We start from the raw sequence: 20,304 nt of genomic DNA on the forward strand, positions 1-20,304 counted from the left end.
TTCTTTGTGTGGGTGCTTCTCTCTGTGTCTATCCCGCATACGGTCTAAGTGGGCACACATTGGAGGCTTGAGAGCTGTGCCAACAGCTTTAATCATTTTGGTTCCCCTTTGATTGCTTTAGATCATTGGTCACTGCTTAACTATGTAAACTGAAGGTGTTGTTTTCAGACAAACTATAGTGGGAATTCACACTTCTCTGCTTTGCCAGATGCTGTGTTTATCAGACACCTGGTCTGAAAAGTCTCTTAAATATGGTGTGAATTTGCTTGTGAAAGAGGCTGGCTCAAGCACTGTGGAGACAAGGCCACTAGTTATACAGAGGCGTTATAGTAGAGCGGCGCAGGGAGCAGTGGTGCAAACTGTCCTTTATTCACATGCCTCTTAGGAGAGAGTGGTAGATTCAGTCTCCATGGATCGATCAATCCTTGGCTTCGCCATTGAGAGGACCAAAATGAGTGCCAGCAGGATGGATTGTTTTGGCAATTCTTGTTGGCTAGGACTCCATCTGTCAGGCTCCCTTCAGCTGTGACAAGCAAGTTCAAGGCATGAGTAGGATGGGGCAGATTCTCAGGTGCTGTAAACCAGTCGATGTCAAACAGAGCTATGCTGATCTATACTAGTTGAGGGCCGCCCCTCCCTCCCCCCAACCCCACGTACACTCTCACAACACTGATCACTTCAAGACACAGATACACCTAGTGGAACCACAACATTTTGTCTTTATTAGGCGTTCCCATGGTAATATAACACAGTTTGTAAGGAATAAAACACAAGACTTTGGGGGGTGGGGTTTGCCGTTGAGACAATGGTCAAATATCAGTACTTTTTGTCTACACACATGATCATCTTTAGCACTTACAGCTCCTCCTCTCATAGTTCACAATCACAAATCCAAGGGTTAAAATCCAGCTAGTATTAAATCCTACATTGTTTATTATTTTTAGAGCTTCAAGTCACTGCGGTTAATTGTCAGTCTCATTTTTTCTTTAAGCATTTACATATGACATTCATTAAACAGACACAAAGCAAATGAGCTCCCACAGAAAAACATGCTTACATAGCCTGCAAAAATCTTTATATTTTTTCCTTTGTAATGAATGAACAAAACTATCTGAAAGTCAGTCTGTGAAGGAAAAAAAACAAGGAAGACTCAAGTGAATACTGAAGAGCTGCGAATGTTTCGTAGAATTGAAACGACTGTTTCTTTTTTCTCCCCAACTTGTTCCAATTTATTTCAAAGCACAGGTGGAAAAAATAGCTGTAATATATATTAGGTTTTACTGATTACTTTAACAAAAAAGTGCAATCTCTTTTACGAAAAACAAAAGACCCAAGAGTTAAACCAAAATCAAACATGGCTGGACAAAAACATATTGTCCTTTTTTTTTTTTTTTAAGGCTGATATTTTTGAAGGAGCCTGAAGGAGTTAGGTGTTGAGATCCAATGGGACTTAGGTACCTAAACTGCTTTAAGATCACTGGAAAATCCCAGCTTTGATACTTTACAAAAGCGGATTTGGTTTTTAGTTTTTAAAAGCCTGCATATATCTATTTTCCTTAAGAACCTGTAAACACCACTTTAAGAGTTAAAACATGGAAAAATAAAGTGAATACACATGCAAAAATACAAACAGAAGAAGCAGGTGACACCACTGAATACCAGGGGACAAAAAGACAAGGTAGCTGAGGTAATATCTTTTATTGGACCAAGATGTTACCCCATCCACTTTGTCTCCCACATATCCTGGGACCACCATGGCTCCACCAATGCTGCAGGGGACAAAAAGGCAGTGAAGATAAACATTGTGACAATGGGTGAAAGATTACCCTCTGTGCAAAGAACCAGCCCAAGGCCCCAAGCCCTCAAAATACAGCTTGAGTAGGACTGAAATGATGCATGTGAACCAACTGCTATCTGGATCTGAAACCAGGATCATCCATCGCTTGAGCTAAAGGATCAGCACCCAATTCCTCAAAGGCATCTAACGCTCACTGATTTCCATGGGAGTTAGGCACCTAAATACCTTTGAGGATCTGGGCCTTAGCTCACAGTCACTAAGCAATCTCTATATGGGATTTAGCTAGTATATAAGGAGTGATAACTACCACTGACTCTAAGTTAGGGTGGGTTAAATATAGGCCTTTTCCTGGGTGTTTCTGGCAGGATGAAATTTGCCCTTGTGCAATGATCTATTGTATAACGATGTCCCAAATCACTGGCAAAATCCTCAGCTGATGTAAATCAGCATAGCTACCACAAAGTTGCCATTTACACTAGCTGTAGTTCTGGCCCTATAACTGGAATTGTCATTGGTAAGCCCTTTCTTGTATGCTTTCACAAGGGGTCTTTACACGATACTAACGAAGTTTCTGTCCATCTTAAATGACTGCTCTTGTGAGTTCTACCTTTTTTCTGGTCATCAAAGCGGGGGGTGGCTATTGAATTTAACATACTGCCAAATTAACCTAGTTTATTGACTAAAACCTCCGCTTAGCAAGTTTCACTTCCCCAAATGAAAAGCCTGTTGAGGAAAGGTTTTCATGGGACTTTGTTCCAGATCCTCAGCTAGTGTCAATTAAGTGTGAACTTCAATGGCACTAGGCTGATTGACACCTGCTGAGGACCTGAGAGACTTTTTGAGGGAGATCATAGCTTCGCTTTGAGGCCCAGAAGTGTCCATGAACTAACACAAGTATCAAGTGCTTGCTGAAATGATGCTATGAACTCCTACAACCAAATGATTGTGGTCATGGTGATGGTGATGGTCAAAGCTAGGACATGAATGAGGCTGGGGAAGGGAAGAGAGAATGGGGGAGGGATGTCCACTCTGAGATGAGACTCTGCAAACACAATGGTACAAAACATTTTAAAAAGTACTCAATTTTTTAAATTTCCTCAAGGATCTAATTTGCAGAAAAATCCAGAAGGAAAAACACCACACAACCTCAACCCAACTGGGTAAGATGCATCTTGTCAATTTCTAGCACAGGGTTCTTATTTGTAATAAGATACCCAGTGAGATCACAGAATGGTTGTGATGGGGGAGAATGTTGATACAAGTTTAGACTTGTGTTCGTCTGCCCTCCATTTAGTTGTCCTGTTGCAGGTCAGGACCCTAAGGAATATCCAGTTTAAAAACCCCCTGAATTACTGCTGTGTTGGACGTCTCGAAAAGCAATTTTAATTTTTTTTAAAAGGCAGCTCCCGGGAAATTCACTTTATCCTTCCTTTGTCAAAAGAGAGATGATTAATGGGTACAGAGGCCACATCTCAAACACTCTCTTTAAACTGAATGTTTGCATGTCCAGCGTATCAAATAGGGTTTGTTTCTTTAACTGTGGTGGGATCGGGGAGAGGGGGAATTGAGTGGGATCGGTGACGATGAGGAGGATGGATTGAGGGGACTGAAAGTGGCGCCATAGCACACTGGTTGCCCGCAGTAACCGTCACAGGCTCTAAAAGAATCAAAAAGGGTCTCCAGGTACCCTGCCCCCTCCCCTGGTCCGCTAGGCGGCCTCAGAGAGGTTAGTTCCTTAACCCAAGCTGGTGATGTTGGCACGTCCGCCGGGCGGCGCCACTATGCGCTGAGTAGTGCGGCGGGGGATATTGTCGTCGATCTGTGCACCTGGAAGGAGAGGGAGAAGAGGCCATGTCAGTGCAGTGCTGGAGTTGAGTATCTTTCAAAGCAGTAACTTAGACCTGTGACATTGCCTGCTGTCTATGGGCTGCATTCAGCCCTTGGGTCTAAAAGGATGCAGCTCCACTGGAATTGATAATAGCCTCTTAGGCCAGGTTGAATTAGGCCCTATGTCTCAGTTCCTCAAAAAGGTATTTAGGCACCTAATTCCCATGGAAATCAATTGATTTCCTGCCTTGGGGAATCACAAAACAGGCAGCTGTTCTGCAAGGTGGGGAATCATCATGCCCTGCTGAATTGCTCTAATCCAAACTCACAGGGACCAGCACTGGAACTGGAAAGTGTAGCACATTCTTTAGTGGAGTGAGTCCTAGTCTTCTCTGCTGAGGCTGCCCCATTAATTAGGATGGTGGGTCCTGAGACGTGGATTAGATTGAGACCTCTAGGTAGGTTGGTGGCCACCAGCTATCCATGCTAATGGCTTTGTGGGGGAGCGAGCAGAAGGTTGAACTGCCAGCCTAGAAGAGAGGTTCTCTATCCCCGTGCCACAAGGAGGGAACACTATCTGGCCCACAGTGAACAAGATCTTTAACCTCAGCTCACTTGTTCTCGCTGCATCAGGTGCTCAATGGAAGGGCTCTAAATTGGCTTCTTGGGATGTAAAGCAGGGTAGACTGCTTAGCAGGAAGTTACGGCTCTGTGCCCATAGAATGGGGCTGGACATAGGACTGACCCCTGGGTTGCAGAACAGCAACACTAAAAACAGACAAGACTATGCTACTGTTTCAGTGGAAGCTCTGAGCAGCAGCAGCGGCCCTGGAGCTGCCTGCAGATTCAGGGAAGGGGCACCACATCGGTTCACACTGTTATGATGGTTCTTTGTGATCACAAAGGGCTAGGTTAGACTGAGAAAGTTTTCAAGTGGTAGGCTGGTGAGTGGAGAAATTTGTTAGTCTTCCCCCCCCCCACATATGCTAAATTGGTTTAATTGCTGATTGGAATCATCATTTTGGGAGGAAAATCCCTCTCCTGGCTTCCCCTGTTTTAGCTTCTGCTGAGGCATGCTGCTGGCTTACTAGCCCTTTATCAAACACTTGGGCCACCCATTCCTCTCAGCTAAGTTAACTTAGTGGAAGACCTTGTCATATTTGTTGTGGAAGGAGGAATCTCATTAAATTGTCATTCTGATCCTCAACCTATTGCTTAAGCACAAAATGAGAGAGATGTGTAACACTTTCCTATGCTGAGAACCTCAAGCCACAAGTGAGTTTCACTAGGACCATGTGAAAGTACTGAAATAACTTTTTAAATGCTTGCTTTCAAGTTCGCTAAAAGCACTGCAAGTCTCTCTGAGATGCATATCTCTAAATAAAACAAATGCGTTCCTCAACTGCAGGCAGCCCAAACTGCTTTTGGTCAGGTGATTGCTTTGCTTCAGGGAGTAGAACCAAAGTAGCTGCACGCTGCTGCACCAGCCAACATGAACTTCCTAGCTGTCTCATCAGAACTGCCCTCTGGTTTCCATAACTACATCTCCAAGTTCAAACCCATCCTATTTTCTCATTGAGTTGCTCCAGTGTCCACCCTACAATTCTGGCCTTCTAGGTAGGTACTCTTATTTGACTCCTCTCATTTTGGCTTTCTCTGGACTAGTCACTGACCTAGACCCCCCCCAAAAAAATCAAAACTTTCTCTATTTTCCCCTCATTTTTGTCAACATTTTGGATTTTCATTGGAAAGAAATATATTTTGTTGACAAATCCAAAAAAGTTGAATAAGTTTTGGCTTTAATCAAAGATCTTCCATGCAGAAAAAGTGAACTTCCTGAGCAGCTCTCAATTTAGCAGTAAGGTAGCCTTACCCCCCTTCTCTGGATCTGTCTCCCAGACACTGAGCCACTGTCTCTTCATACTTCACCATTAAACCCTCTTTTTCTCAATTCAGGACAGACAGTCTCTCTGCAGTATCCTGTGATGCTACACAAAACTGCCTATGCCCTACAGAACCGCCTCGCTCTGCACTATACGGGCCAGATCCCACATATCTGGTGTACACCAGCATGGCTCCATAGAATCTGGCCCTGAATGTCAATCGCAGGCTCCCTGTCTTTGGGCCACTCAAGCCTGATCCATAAAGGAGGCTTGTGTAAATGTCTCCCATTCTGGCCAAGCTATTCACGGCTGAAAAACCTCAGCCATAGATACTGCAAGATAAAAAGTGAAATAGACGAAGTGCCAGATCCTCAACTGGCAAAACTCTACAATGGCGCTACTTAACTTGTATCCCAGTTGGGGCCCTGCTCTTTGAAGTGGATGGAGATATCGATTCCTTTGCTTTGGCACTGAAATAAATCAGAATTCTAGGAGGGCTTCTATCCAGATTTTTTCTTCTTCTGTGAAATGAACCCTCCCAGTCCCTGCCTTCTTTTGTTATTGCAACCGAACCCACGGCCCCACAAGAAAACAACCAAGATTTCAACGTAATAATTTAGCCATACATAAGTATGTACCAGACAAGCTAAATCCAGACTGGTGCAGGTTCCTGACAGGTGGGGCCTGCTGTTTGGCTGGAGACGTCTTAGCAGAGGATGCTGGTGTGACAGTCTTCGGTGTCACCGATACTTCGCAGACGGGCCCATCGTACAGGCCCCGGGGGACGCCCCGCAGCTCAGCCAGCTGGAGAAAACACAAGCAATGAGCCTCCAAACAGTAAAGCTAAAGGCAGCGTTAGGAAGAGACCTGAACCGGGACCAGATGTCACCAAGTCAAAGATGTTTGATTCAAGGTTCAATTTTTGCACTAGAATGTAAAAGCTGCACCTCTGCATGGTGCTAATGTTGATTGAGGACTATGGCTGTTCAACTGCACAAGTGAAAGGGAGACCAGCCTTTGCCCCTCCAGCTGCAATAACTTCTTTTGCATTGATTGTAATTTCACTAATTGAGAGAAGGTCAACCAGACCTGGAAGGGAAATCAATATTTCTGGTGACCAAGGTATTCTAAAATCATGGGATTCCATAGTAATCCTCATGAGCCTCCAGTCGTATAAATCCATCGGCTTTAAAGCACTGCAAATTAATTATTTCCCATCAACATTTCAAAACACAGTCACTCTTCATAAGGAGTATCGCTTGCAATGAATACTTTGACGAAGTATAATCCCAAGCAAACAACTGATTCTATCCAGGAGAGGGCAGTGTTGCAGATATGTCAGTACAGTGTGTAATATTTCCCTTCTTAAAGATGTTGACAAATTAACCTATACATACAATTACACTACTGGTCCATTTTGAAACACTCTAGGGACCAGATCCTCAGCTGTTGTAAGTCTATATAGCGATGCTGATTTCAATATAGCTATGCTGACTTCTACTGGCTGAGGATCTCTCTAATTACTTCAGTTTTGGCTTTATACCTTTTTAAAACAAATGTTCAAATTTTAGCCTCAGACTAAGTTCACTGTTTTTCAAAAGTAGAAATGTTCTCACTATATTTGTTTCAATTCATAATAGACTGTTGGGCTGGAAGGGACCTTGAGAGGTCATCTTGTCCAGCCCCTTGCACTGAGGCAGGACCAAGTAAACCTAGACCATTCCTGACAGGTGTTTTGTCCAGCCTGTTCTTAAAAACCTCTAACGACGGGGATTCCACAACATCCTTTGTAAGCCTATACTAGAGCTTAACTATCTTTGAGATTTTCCTAATATCCAACCTAAACCTCCTTTACTGCAGATGAAGCCCATTACTACTTGTCCTACCTTCAATGGACATGGAGAACAACTGATCACTGCCTTTTATCAATGTTGTTGCTCTCAAATTTGTCTATCTTTCCTAAAATGTGGCACCCAGAACTGGACATGACACTCCAACTGAGCTCGCATTACTTCTGAGTAGAATGGGACAATTACCAACCATGTCTTACATACAACACTTCTGTTAATACACCCCTAAATTTTAGCCTTTTTTTCCCCCAACCATCACATTGACCCATTCAATTTGTGATCCACCTTAACACCCATTCCTCTTCAGCAGTACTACTGTCTAGCAGTTACTCTTCATTTTGTAGTTGTATATTTGATTTTTCCTTCCTAAGTGTAAACTTACTAAATTTAAATCTTTCAAAAAATTTTAATTTAAACCAATAATGCTGCAAACCCAATCGCAAGAGAATCAAACTATCTGCCTGAAACAAGTGTGATTAGCCTAGTTTCATTGTTTGAAGATCTATTAAACGCAAAGGGAACAAAGCAAACAGCATAATTAGTTTTATTTTAAAAGTGTAAATTTATCTGGACGATCAACTTAAACACTATTTTTTCCTCCTATTGTGACAAGATGCTAGTACCTTGCAGAGTCATTTTGTTGACTCACCCTGACCACCAGACCTAATGGCTCTTACTAGTTCTTATTACTCCTGTCCGTCCCTCTAAGACAGAGGGAATTTAGGAGCAGAGACAAAGATTCTGCAGGGATAGCCTAGCTCAGGCTGAGGTTATTTAGGTTACATAGTTACTTTAGAAAATAAAAGCCAACCCAGGGAAGAAAGTCAATTTGGACAATACCCACTGTTTTCTCTACAGAAGAAGTGGGGTGGGGATGTCACCTGTCTACCAGCCCCATAACAGACACTTCATGAGCTAACTAGCATTCATTGACATACTCACCCTGCTCCTTGCCTTGATGCGCTTGTAAACAAAGTCAGGGAATGGCTTCCTGGGGATGTATCGTCCAGAGCCCTCAGTTACGTGGAGGTTCCCATCCTCCAACACAATCTTTCCCTGGCTGATAACCACCAATGGAGACCCACGGCATTCCATGCCTTCAAAGATATTGTACTCCAGAGTCTAGGACAAAAAGACGACATCAGGATCAAACGTTCATCCCAATGCAAGATGCCACGTCTTAGGCTATCATCTAGTTAGAATTCCCCCACTTTGTTTTTGAAACAACAACCCATGCTGATTCCCAAATTTTAGCGTTCAGGTGAGAGAGAGATGACCATGTTGATGCACCCGCCCCAATATATGTGGTGACATAAAAGCAATAGTAATTAATGCTGTTATGAGGCTAAATCCTAAGGTCTTTACTCAGTTCTTACTCAATCTTTACACCGGCAAAACTCGCAATGGGGCACAAATTGTCATGATGAACAAATGCCAACAAGTTCAAACTTGGATGCACTATAGTTTAACCTCTTAGACTTGGATCCTCAAGGGGCCTAGTCCATGGCTGACAAAGGGATTTAGGAGCTTGATCCAAAGCCCATGGAAGTCATTCACTATAAGGCCTGATTTTCAGAGGTGCTGAGTACTAGCCCTTCCTACTGACTCCACATTGTGGAACAGAGGGATGAGCACATGGTTACAGCCCTTGACAGGGACTCTGAAGGACTGAGGTCCATTCTCCGCTCTGCCACAGACTCCTGTCACCTGGACAAGTCACTTTAATCCCTCTTTTTGCTTCCATTCCCCATCTGTAAAATGGGAATGCTAAATAGTGTTGCTTGTAAAAATTCAATTTAAAAATGCCAGGATCACATTTTTTACAAAATGTTCATGTTTTATTTTGACCCACTCTTAAGTTTTTTTTTTCTCCCCTCTCTCCCTTTCGTTGTCATGTTGGTTTAGACTGTAAGCTCTTTGGGGCAGACACTTTCTCTTACTATGTGTTTTGAGCAGTGCTTATCACAATGCAGCCTTGATCTTATCTGGGGCCCGGAGGTACCATCCTAATATAGATTAAGTCCTGCATTTTAAAATCTTCATTCAGACACTTTTTTTTTTTTCAAACCAGATCCTGCCTGATTTAGCCCAGGATAGACCTTCCTACACTAGCTACAGAAATCCCTGGTATCTTCACGGGTTTTTTAAACTTAATTGGATATAATTAAATGGTATATAAGGCCCTGAGGGATTATCCTAATAAACAATATTTAGTAAATCAGTCCCTCTGAAATACTCCTCATATATCAAACATGAACAAGCTTTTATTCTAAGTACAGGTGAATAAAAGACAAAGATCATGTGAGAGAAGCAAATAACAGCTTGCTTTATGCTCAGAGTATTGTATGCATTATTAGTAATCATATTTGTATTCTATTATTGCCAATCGGCCCTGTGACAGGGTACACCAACCCTCTGAGGCCCCCTGCCACACCCCACCTCAAAAAAGGGCAGTGGAGATGGTCCTCCAAGCTGCCTAGAGTGGCTGTGTGGGACACAGCCAATCAGGGCCCAGCAGCCTGGTATAAGAAGAGCTGCAGGGCCAGAGAGAGTTCAGTTCCTTGCTGGAGCTGTAGGAGTGTGGATGGTGTGTGGCTGGCTGATGGAGCTACAGAACCCTGGACAGGGCAGCACTGCCAGAAGCCAGGAAGAGCAAGAAGGAGACCTGAGCTGGTTGCTGGAACTCCATTAGGACAAGGCCCTGAAGTAAGGGTGGAAAATGTGGCCCAGGGAATTAGAGAAGCCGTGTGACATAGTTAAAGGGACACAGCAAACGGCTGTGATCTAGAGGGTCCCTGGGCTGGGACCTGGAGTAGTGAGTGGGCCTGGGTCCGTTAGCCACTGAGGAGAAGTGGCCTGGACACTGAGGCACCCCATAGGGGGAATGGAACTGTAGTGGCTCAGCTGGAGAGCTGTAGCCAGGAAGCCCCAAGAGGGTGAAGACTTTGTCTCCAGGGAGGGAGCCATGGGGCAGAGCAGGGACAATCAGAGTGTGTGCAAGTGTGCACACTTGGCCAAGGGGGCACTCATGAGAGGGGAGTGCACCCCATTACTGGTTCGAACTGAGAGAAAAGCCCTATTGTTTTAGCAGAAATGCGTATCTTTGAAGCACATCTTCTGTATAAGGTGAACAGGCTGTGAGAATTTGCTCCCCAGAAGGAGGACATTGATGTCACTCTTTCCTATTGTACTGTTTTGTCTTTAGACAATAAAATGGCTTAAGTTCAGTTATTGGGTATATGGAACGCTTAAGAATGAACCATGTGCACTAATACATAGAGTAGAAGCATACATACACTGCTCAGAGATGGTTTAAAAAAAAAAATCTAATCCTAATTAGATTAAAGCTAAATTGAGGTTTACAAAATGGTGTTTGTGTCAACATTTTGGTTGAGTCAGGGACTAGGCCAATCTTATTTTACTCTAATAGGATTGCACATTCTCAATTAATGGGATTTGAAATATTTGATTGGGGAGGAGACAACAAACAGAAGAGCCACTGGTATATGCTCCACCCTTTACCTGTACTGGCACGAAGGGCTTTACTAATATGTTATTTGGGAACAGGTATTCTTGTGATCATCGGGGCGGGGGGGAGGGAATAGCAACTTGCTCCAAGTCACTTTTGCGGAATTAATGATGTAGTCTGTTTCTTAAGTGTGTTATAACTATGGGTGGGTTTGACTGCAGCACTACAATTAGAATGGAGGTTAAATCAAAAAGCAAATGGGATCCAGTCTGAAAAATGTTGTGGTTGCCCAGAAGAGAGCTAGGATAAAAGCACAGGAATTAGGTTAGTTCCAAGCACAACAGTTTCCCTCTCTAGCTTTAATGTTTCCTTGCCAGAGAGTGGCACAGCTGTGAAATCCTGGAAAATGTGTGTTTCTCTAACATTTAAAAACAACAGACTAAACTGGTGCCCCATGATTACTAGGTCTGGATCTGCAGCCGTAATAGCTTCTCTTGAGTTTCAAACCAGCTTTGGTTTTATCTTTTAATAAAATGTTGTTCCTTTAAAATAAAGGATGCTAATAATTCTGCACTTGTATCACTTTTGCCTCCATCATAAAAGGTGCTATGGATGCAAAATAACTAACAGATGCTATGTAGGGCAAGTCCCTGACCTGGAAAGCTTAGTCTTATGTCAAGATGCAACTGGGAGGGGCAAGATCAACAGAAGAGCATTACAATCCTGTATGATACACAGCAGTTACCTACAACCTCATCCTCTTTTCCCCCACTCATCCATCTTTTTATAACCAAGTGTAGAAGCCTTTAAAGCAAGGGTCACCTCTTTACCTCTTGTTTATACAGCACCTACCACGATGGGGTATTTGATCCTCCAACTGCAGCCTCTGAGTGGTATTGTGATATAGAAAATATTAATGCCTCCTGGGAGACTTTTGGGGCTATAAACATGCTATTTAGAAATGAATATCTATTTTAAGTACTGCTTGTACCTATCTGGACAGGGACAGGATCTCTGTCTGGATGGGTAGATACCTGCATGAAAATTAGACATTTGTTGCCTACAAGTTAGTGGTTTGTGCTGTTTGTCTTCCGTTTAAGTCTCTCCTTTCTTGGGGTTTTAAAAGGTAGCTTTTGAGAGGTATTAGCACCCTGAGACAATGCGGTCCAGATTATCAAAGGGATTTAGGGATTTCAATGGGAGTTAGACACCTAATTACCTCTAAAGAAGGTGGGCCTGAGGTCCTCCAGCTGCAGGGCTGATAGGGAAGTCCCACAAACATGCTTTAAGCGGATATTGAGAGGCGATCTTTAGGAAGAGGGTCACTCACTGAGTGCTTGACAGCCAACAAAGCCAGAAATTCACAAGTGCACCCTAGTAAGTAAGGTGCATAAATCCTGTTGAATATCAAGGGTGCTCCTAAATCAGTTGGGTCTTCTGAAACTCTCTCCAGTGTGGGTCTAATTCTCCTCTGCTCTATACTGGCTGTATACTACTCTAACTCTGATGGCACTGGCTAATTGGATGGAGTTAATCCTGATTATACTGGTGTAAGTCAATGGAAAATCCGGCCCTGTGTGTTTTGCAATATGGACCCATGCCTTTTGGGAATCCACCATACTTGCATCACATAGACAAAAAAAAGCCATCAGATGGCAAGAATTTTCAGATGCTACCAACCAAAGCAGGACTTGATCCAGCCCCTTATAACCATCTCTTGTTCCACTCCATCCTTGTAAGCTTTGTTTTATATATGATCTTTCATCTACCATAATGAAATTAATAGCCCACTTACCAAGTTAGATAGTGTTAAGGAACACAAAAGCAAGCCAAACTTTTTTTAAAAGCCTTTGTTAATGTACCCAGGGGATCCATTCTGTGTAGGAAAATTTTGCTGCTTCAGCAGTGGAGTGAATAAAGCCATTCATGGAAAAAGCACAAGGAGGTTTTTCCAAGGAAACATTCCCTAAGTTTTTAGCCAGCAGCTACACCAGTTGTAAACAGACCCACACAGTGGTTGTTCTCTCTCTCCTGCCGTACTGCAGGGTCAGAGAGAACTTCAGTGGGCCCTGCCTGCTGATAGTGGTCTGCACTGTCTCCTTTAGAATATGAGACCTACTTATTCAACTGCTGGAGCGCATACTTAAGGAGTTGGACTCTAAGCTGCTGTAAATTAATATAGTGTCAGAGTTCTACTGATTTATTCCAGCTGACAATCTGGCCCATAGACTTTCAGGCCAGAAGGAACTACTCTCATTCATCTAGTCTAACCATTTGAATTGCACAAGGCACAGAAATCCTGCGGCCAGTGGGAAAGCTCCTGGTTTAAACTAGGCTGTGTTTTTAACTGAGAGGAATTCAGTCTGCAAAATCTGAATCTGTCATTCAAACTCTCCAAAGTTCAAGAGTACGCTTGGATCCAGACGTCTGATTCTGCCCACTATAATGACTAGGGGTCATTGGCAAAACTTAAGTCTCAAAAACCAGCTCATAATTGTGCTCATCTTAGGTTTAAACTGAACACTTCCTCCTCCTCCTCCCCGCTCCAAAAAAAAGACATTGCATCATTAGCTGAAAAATGACCCCCAGAATGCAGAGCTTCCTAAGTGTGAAACCAGTGTTCCTAGTCTATGTTCGTGGGCCAGTAAACACTTATTTGCTCCTTCACACTCAGGGTGCTGCTGTGGTAGTGTGCACATGGGGTGCATGGTCTCAGTAGGACTCTACAGGAGCGTAATTGTAACAGTGGATGTAAGTGTGAAGGATGGGGCTTTATGGCAGATTTTTCATCTTCCCCTGGAGTGCCAAGGAGGGACCATGCATCAGAATCAGGTGTGCATCAAACACTCTCAATTCCCTTTGATCAGAGGGAGCTGTACGGCACATTATGGAGAAAGCTAGACTAGAATTCGCACTATGCATAGTGCTCAGCTACAAAGGCCTGGTCTACACTTAAAAAAATTAGCTCAGCCTGGCTATGTTGCCCAGGGAGGTGAGAATTTTCACACCTGGAGCACTGTAGTTAGGTCAACCTAACCCCTTGTGTAGATACGACTGTCAGTGGAAGAATTCTTCCATTGACCTAACTGTGGGAAGCCTTCAGACTACGGTACTAGAGCAGGCCGGCTGTAGCTCGGTGCAGAAGGGAGGGTAGGCAGGGCTCAGCTGCAAAAGGTACTCACTATGTTATGAGTCTTGGCAGAGATTGTTTTGATACTGTCAGGATCCCAGATGACAAGGTCAGCGTCAGAGCCCACAGCGATGCGGCCCTTCCGCGGGTACAGGTTGAAGATCTTAGCAGCATTGGTGCTGGTCACAGCTACGAACTGGTTCTCATCCATTTTACCAGTCACCTGGTGAAGGAGCAAAGAAATCACAGCATTAGCAAAGCACAAACCTGCACTAACAGCAACTAGCTAATAGCACCTCCTGCTGAAAGCAGATTCCTAAGGGCCTTGTGCTAGACAGAGATTTGTTACCATTGGATGGAGGTGGTGGCTGGCTTTGTACAAACAACATTACTTATTAATTGTAACAACTGAGCTCTGTTACTATCTTTCCTTCAAAGATGTAAAAATGCCATAATACCTTGTTCTTGTTAGCAGTAGCTATCAAAACACTTAAAAAAAAAGTCACTGCTATTATCCCCATTTTACAGATGGGAAAACTAAGGTACACGGAGGGCAAGTAGTCTGCCCAAGGTTACCCAATGAATCAGTAGCAGAGCACCTATGTCTCCCAGGTCTGAATCCAGTGCACTATTCACTAGGCCACACTGCATCCCTATAGCAGTGCAAATATTAAGCAGCACCCAACATGCCTGTGGGATCAGTTTATTAGACAGTTTACAGATGAGGAATTAGAGGCAACACAGAGAGAATACAGGTGGAAAGAATTACATTTCCTCCATGAGAGCTGGAGAATTTTGAGCCAGATTTTTAGTCTCTGATTCAACTCCCTGAGAAGGGATACCTAGGGCCCTACATTCAACTCCTGTGCAGCCCTGGTACAGTGGCATTGTTGGGGCAGGGCCAGAGGAGACATGCAAGGGACCAGAGGAAGAGTCACAGAGCATGCTCTACACTGGCACTTCTAGGCTACAAAGCAGCCTGTAAGCAGCTATTAAGGGTGCTCAGAGCAAGGGCTGCTATAACTCACTCCACACCCCTATTGCAGCCCAGAAGTGGGAAGGTGCAAAGGTGGGTGATCTACCTCTAGACAGAGGCAGACAACATTCACTAGATTCTGTTTTAAAAATCACTTTCACTTTTTTTTTGTTAGTGGCCTCTTTAGATGCTAAACAGTGGCATCAAAAAAAAAGAGGAGGGGCCCAACAAAATGTAACCCAACCATGTAACTGACCTCCTCAACTAGAGAACGGATGGGAATCAGACCCCTGAGTGACATACCACAGCCTTATCCCAGATGATGGACATTCTTTCTTCAGTCCCATTGGTTCCTTCAGGGATCAGGGTAAAGTTGTCCTTTCCAACAGCTTTCTGGGCAGTGTTGAAGGTGCAATGGGCACTGCCAGTTACCTGCAGGTCTCCGCTGAAAACCAAACGGGGGGGGGGGGGGGGAATTACTTTATCTTCACAGCAAATTAACAACTCATGTCCTCAGAGAGCCCAGGACCTTCTGCATCACAGCACCGCACAGCACTCCCCCCCTTGAGCTAAAGCTGAAACTCTGTTAGCAGGCAGCACCAGGAAGTTATCTTTGGTGACCACCCACTAGCAGAGAATGCGCAACGTGCTTAGGCAGCATGTTCTATGAACACGCAGCCTCGCCTACTCACCAAGCCAGCAGGGAGTTGAGAAAATCAGGAGTGGTCGGGTCAGGGCTCAGTGGTGGGGAGGTGACAAAGGCTGCAGCCTTGACCCAGTTCTTACTCCAGTAATGAGATCCATCGGTCCCCAGGCTTGCTGTGATGGGCTCACCATAGACCACGGTGCCTATGGGGCAGAAAGACACCAACAGGACAGCTGTAAGCATCACAATGCCAGCAGAGCAACGCGCATCTCCAACCTCTCTGTGGGGGCCCTGCCATCCTTCTAATTAAGGGAGAACAGAGAGATAACTTGCCCCTAGGGACATTATCCCATAACTACAGCAGGATTTCTTACATCTTCCTCTGACGCAGCTGATAGTGGCCCTGACAGAGGCAGGATACTGGACTAGATGGTCTGAAGCAGCATTGCAACTGCCCCGTTCTATCCTGCTGTTAGAACCCAACCCAATCTATTTGTTACAACAAATGATATGAGGCCAGGTGCTATAAATGCCCCAAAATTAAGGCTGGTGAAATCTGAACCAACACAAACTCTATGGTTTGGGCAAAAATTTTATCTGAAACAAAATTCTGCCTGTTACCCCCCACTAACCCCACCCCTTATTTGCAGTATCTCCAGTATCCTGAAGTGTATTCAAATGTTAACATTTCATTAGTATGGACAAATGGCCGCACCCTGCTAGTGGGGAAAAAAAAGATGTAAAAAACGAGGTCAGTGCTGTGTATGAAATGCAGATTTGCTGATGAGACAACAACCATACAATTCCCATTTCCACAGCATCTCATGCTCGAGGGACCAGCTTAGATCAGCGTCATTAGACAAGATTGCCTGGTTAAGAGCTCCCTCAGAAGTACTCATGCTACCACCGCTTGCCATTATCTTATCTATGACCTAAGTTTTCACAAGCCACTGGTTATTTTGCGTGCCCAGTTTGAGAAACCTTAATAACGATACCACCACCTACCTCTTACATAGAGCTTTTCATCAGGAGCTCTCAAGGGTCAGTATCATTATCCATTTTACAGATGGGGAAACTGAGGCACAGAGCAGTGAAGTGACTTGCCCAAGGTCACCCAGCAGCCCAGTGACAACAGAGATGGAATCAGAGCCCATGTCTCCTGAGTCTCAGTCCCCTGCTCTATCACTAGGCCTTAGGGTGACCAGACAGCAAGTGTCAAAAATCAGGGCAGGGGGTAATAGGAGCCTATATAAGAAAAAAACCCAAACATTGGGACTATCCCTATAAAATCGGGACATCTGGTCACCCTAGGCCTTATGGCCTCACGGCCTCACAGGGGCCTGATTTTTAGAGTGTGGGTAACTCAGCATTTTCTGAAACTCAGGTCCATTTATGGCAACTTGAGTCAGGCACCCAACACCACCAGTTACTTTTGAAAACGTCTGCCTTTCAGTATGTGAGAGTTAACAGTGAGGGTCTTGTTCCTGATGAGCATCTGGGGCAGCAAATGTTGCCTGTTTATTAGATACCTCATAATGGGACCATACAAATAAGAGCTGGGGGAAAACCAGAGTGTCTGAAGGCCCATTATGGGATAAATCAGAAGGGATCTGATTAAAAAACGTAGCAGAATGAAGATTTTGTTATGTTTACAGTAACACTGTCATAAACAGAGTGGGGACCATAGTGCTAGGTGCTGTACATACACACAGAGAGAATCTCTGCCCGGAAGAGCTTAGAGTCTAAATAGAAAGGAGAAAGGAAGTATTATCCTCATTTTACAGAGGGGGAACTGAGGCACAAAGAAGAAAGATGTTTTCCCCAGTGTCTGTGGCACAGCAAGGAAATGCAACCAGATCTCGAGTCACAATCCAGTGCTTTAACCACAAGACCACTTTAGAGGAGTATTTTTAACCACAGGCGGGAACAGCCCATGTTTCAGGCCATGATTCTTTACATGGGTGGGATCCACTATCACTGTCTGCATACAGAGCACATACTGGAGGCTGCAACTTCAGAAGCCCTGACAGCTGCTAGTGGCACTGAACTACTAACCAAATGAACCCCTCTGAGCTCTATCTAATGCACCCCTTACTGTGGCATTCAAGCTTATTGTGCTACTACTCACGTGCAAAGAAGGCATCTGGGGCTCCGTGGGTTTTCAGATACCAAGAATAGGCAAAAAGCGGGGCAAAGACCATCGAATCTGGCCACTTTCCTGTGACAGAGCGCTGAAGGTGCATCCCAGAGAACAGGCCTTAAGTGTGGATCATAATGGCTTGGCCTCCTACCCCGTCACTGGGACTGTTTAAGAGACAATTCTCCAGCAGAAGAGGAGCCTGCCAGGGAGTACTCGCAGCAAACAGGTTCAGGGGTCACGAAACTGGAACAAGGCAAAGAGCACGCTGGATATGAAAGGGAAGCCTGTTTATACCCAATACATTGGAGGAATTGTTCTCACAAGCTATCTTTCATCTTGCAGGGCTGCCAAGGCCAGTGTCTGCAGGGAATATTCACCATGCAATTGCCACCATGTGCCTCTGGCTTTACATAAAGTTCTTGTTTCCCCCTCGCCCCATTAAGAAATCAATTACCTTTTGTTCATTTGTCTGGATGTTCTTCAGTGACTCACTCTCTACCCTCTCAGGGTTGTGGGTGCCAGCTGTGTGGCCCTCTCTCTGTTGTGTAACTCTGCTTTGCATGCCATGTTTTTAAGCCTGTGTAACTTATACCAAAAGTCACCTACTAGGGGCAAATGACATTTTGCCCTGGAATTGTACATAAGCTACCATCAAAGAGAGAGGATGGCCTAGTAGTCAGTGCTCTCTCCTACAAGATGAGTCAGACCACTTCAATTCCCTGCACTACCACAAACTTTCTGTGTGACCTTGCCCAAGTCACTTAGCCTCTCTGTGGCTCAGTTCCTCATCTGTAAAATGGGGATAATAATTTTTCCCTACCTCCTAAGGGTACTATTAAAAGATTGTGAAGCACTCTGAGATCCACTGAGAGATAAACAGGAGCAGCAACCTAGGGAGTTTTGTGAGGAGCGACGACGAGTTCCTTGGCATGAATTTGAATGTTAGCTTATTCGTTGTGTGCTTGCTTGCCGTGTGCCTGCTTGATTGAAGATTGTAGTGTTGTCTGTTGGTGGGGCTGGGTGCTAGGCAAGAGTCAGAGCTTCCTAACAACGCAGCAGCCATCCATCCATTAATCTCTAATGCCTTTAGGAGCTCTTGACAAGAGGCCACAGCTAACTCAGGGAAAACAGAGGCTTAAAAAGCCAGCTCCTAAACAACCCGAGGAGCTAGTGAACAGGTGAGTTTAAAGAATCATAGAATATCAGGGTTGGAAGGGACCTCAGGAGGTCATTGAGTCCAACCCCCTGCTCAAAGCAGGACCAATCCCCAGACAGATTTTTTTGCCCCAGATCCCTAACTGGCCCCCTCAAGGAATGAACTCACAGCCCTGGGTTTAGCAGGCCAATGCTCAAACCACTGAGCTATCCCTCCCCCATATTGTTACATGACTGAACCAATTAACTTTCCTCCTCCCCTCAGTGTGCTCTGTGCATCAGCTGATTGCCAGAGCTAGCTCCGTTTGAGTGGTGCCATATGCAATGGCTGATATACACTTTGGGGTCCTTGTTCAGAGTTAAAAGCTCTAGCTTGCAAGCTCCTCAGAGCAGGGATCGTCCCTTATTGAATATCAGGGGAGCTCCCAGCGCACTGTGGATGCACATTATTATTTCGGTATTAAGCACCCTTCAATTTCTGCTGTCACTAATTACTATGATCTGTATCACAGAGTGCCCCGGGGGGCCCAATCAGGATCCAGGGCAACAGAGTATAAAACACAGTCTCTGTCCAGAGGAGCTTACTCCCTACCTTTATGTATATTAATCATTATTACTAGTTTTTACATAGCAGCTTACAGCCTAGGATCTCCCCAAGCATGTCTCATCTTTACAGATGAGGAAAGCAAAGCACAGAATAATTAGGGCCATATTCTTCAACAGTGGCCACTGATTTTGTGCTGAGGCTCCCAAAGAAAAGATACACACAGCTAAACGCAAGTGGCCACTCTTGAAAATGTAGGACTCTGTGAGTTACCTAAGGCTGCCTGGTGAATCTCAGTGGCAGAGTTGAGAACAGAAGCTAACCCTGAGGACATCCAGTCCTGCTCTCGATTCCTGGTTAACCACAGCTAATACTGATATAGTATTTTCTAAAAACCGTACACACGTTATTAGCCCCCGTGCAACTTCAATAACATTCCATAAAGATTGTGTGTTTTAAAAAATGTTCTTCAGCTTTACACCAGAATAGATTTATACATTGCTTATTTCTGAGCTTTCAGAGGGGATGCTTTCATTTTTTTCCCCCTGCTGTTAACATGTCCCTTAAATGCAAGCAGAAGGAATGGGGGAGACAATTCTAGAAAAATACATTGGCTCAGCCACTCCTGGGACACAAAACTGAGCTAAAATTTACAAGGTTTTTTACCTCCTTGTAGTCCCCCCTCACAATCCCTGTTGTCTGTTCTTGCACATACCCAAATTCATGGCTTCTTTAGCCACCACTATAAAAGCTATGCTTGAGAATATCCGTAGGCCCAGATCCACAAAGGTATTTAAGCTCCTAATTTCCGTAAATTAGGGGTCTAAATATCTTTGTGTATCCTTGTGGTACACAAGGTTTAGAAGGAGTGAGAGAGCCAGATACA

At 44.4% G+C, this 20,304-nt stretch overlaps 1 protein-coding gene across 4 annotated transcripts in view; it reads right to left on the reverse strand.

Annotated features, from left to right (window-relative positions):
• Positions 1 to 696: 696 nt before the first annotated feature.
• The window catches only part of DPYSL2 (dihydropyrimidinase like 2), a 100,727-nt gene continuing 81,119 nt past the window's right edge, over positions 697 to 20,304 (reverse strand). For 2 of the 4 annotated variants that reach the window (XM_039524186.1, XM_039524187.1), the window contains exons 9-14: positions 15,626 to 15,782; positions 15,237 to 15,378; positions 14,010 to 14,180; positions 8,301 to 8,480; positions 6,135 to 6,312; positions 697 to 3,625 (exon numbers count right to left, since the gene is read on the reverse strand). In XM_039524186.1, the coding sequence (XP_039380120.1) occupies positions 3,534 to 3,625; positions 6,135 to 6,312; positions 8,301 to 8,480; positions 14,010 to 14,180; positions 15,237 to 15,378; positions 15,626 to 15,782 (920 nt within the window). In that variant the 3' untranslated portion in view covers positions 697 to 3,533. The remainder of the gene's footprint in view (positions 3,626 to 6,134; positions 6,313 to 8,300; positions 8,481 to 14,009; positions 14,181 to 15,236; positions 15,379 to 15,625; positions 15,783 to 20,304) is intronic. The other 2 variants (XM_039524185.1, XM_039524188.1) reach the window with 1 other exon arrangement.

The sequence above is a fragment of the Mauremys reevesii genome, linkage group 2, assembly GCF_016161935.1.
Source record: "Mauremys reevesii isolate NIE-2019 linkage group 2, ASM1616193v1, whole genome shotgun sequence".
NCBI lineage: Eukaryota > Metazoa > Chordata > Testudines > Geoemydidae > Mauremys > Mauremys reevesii.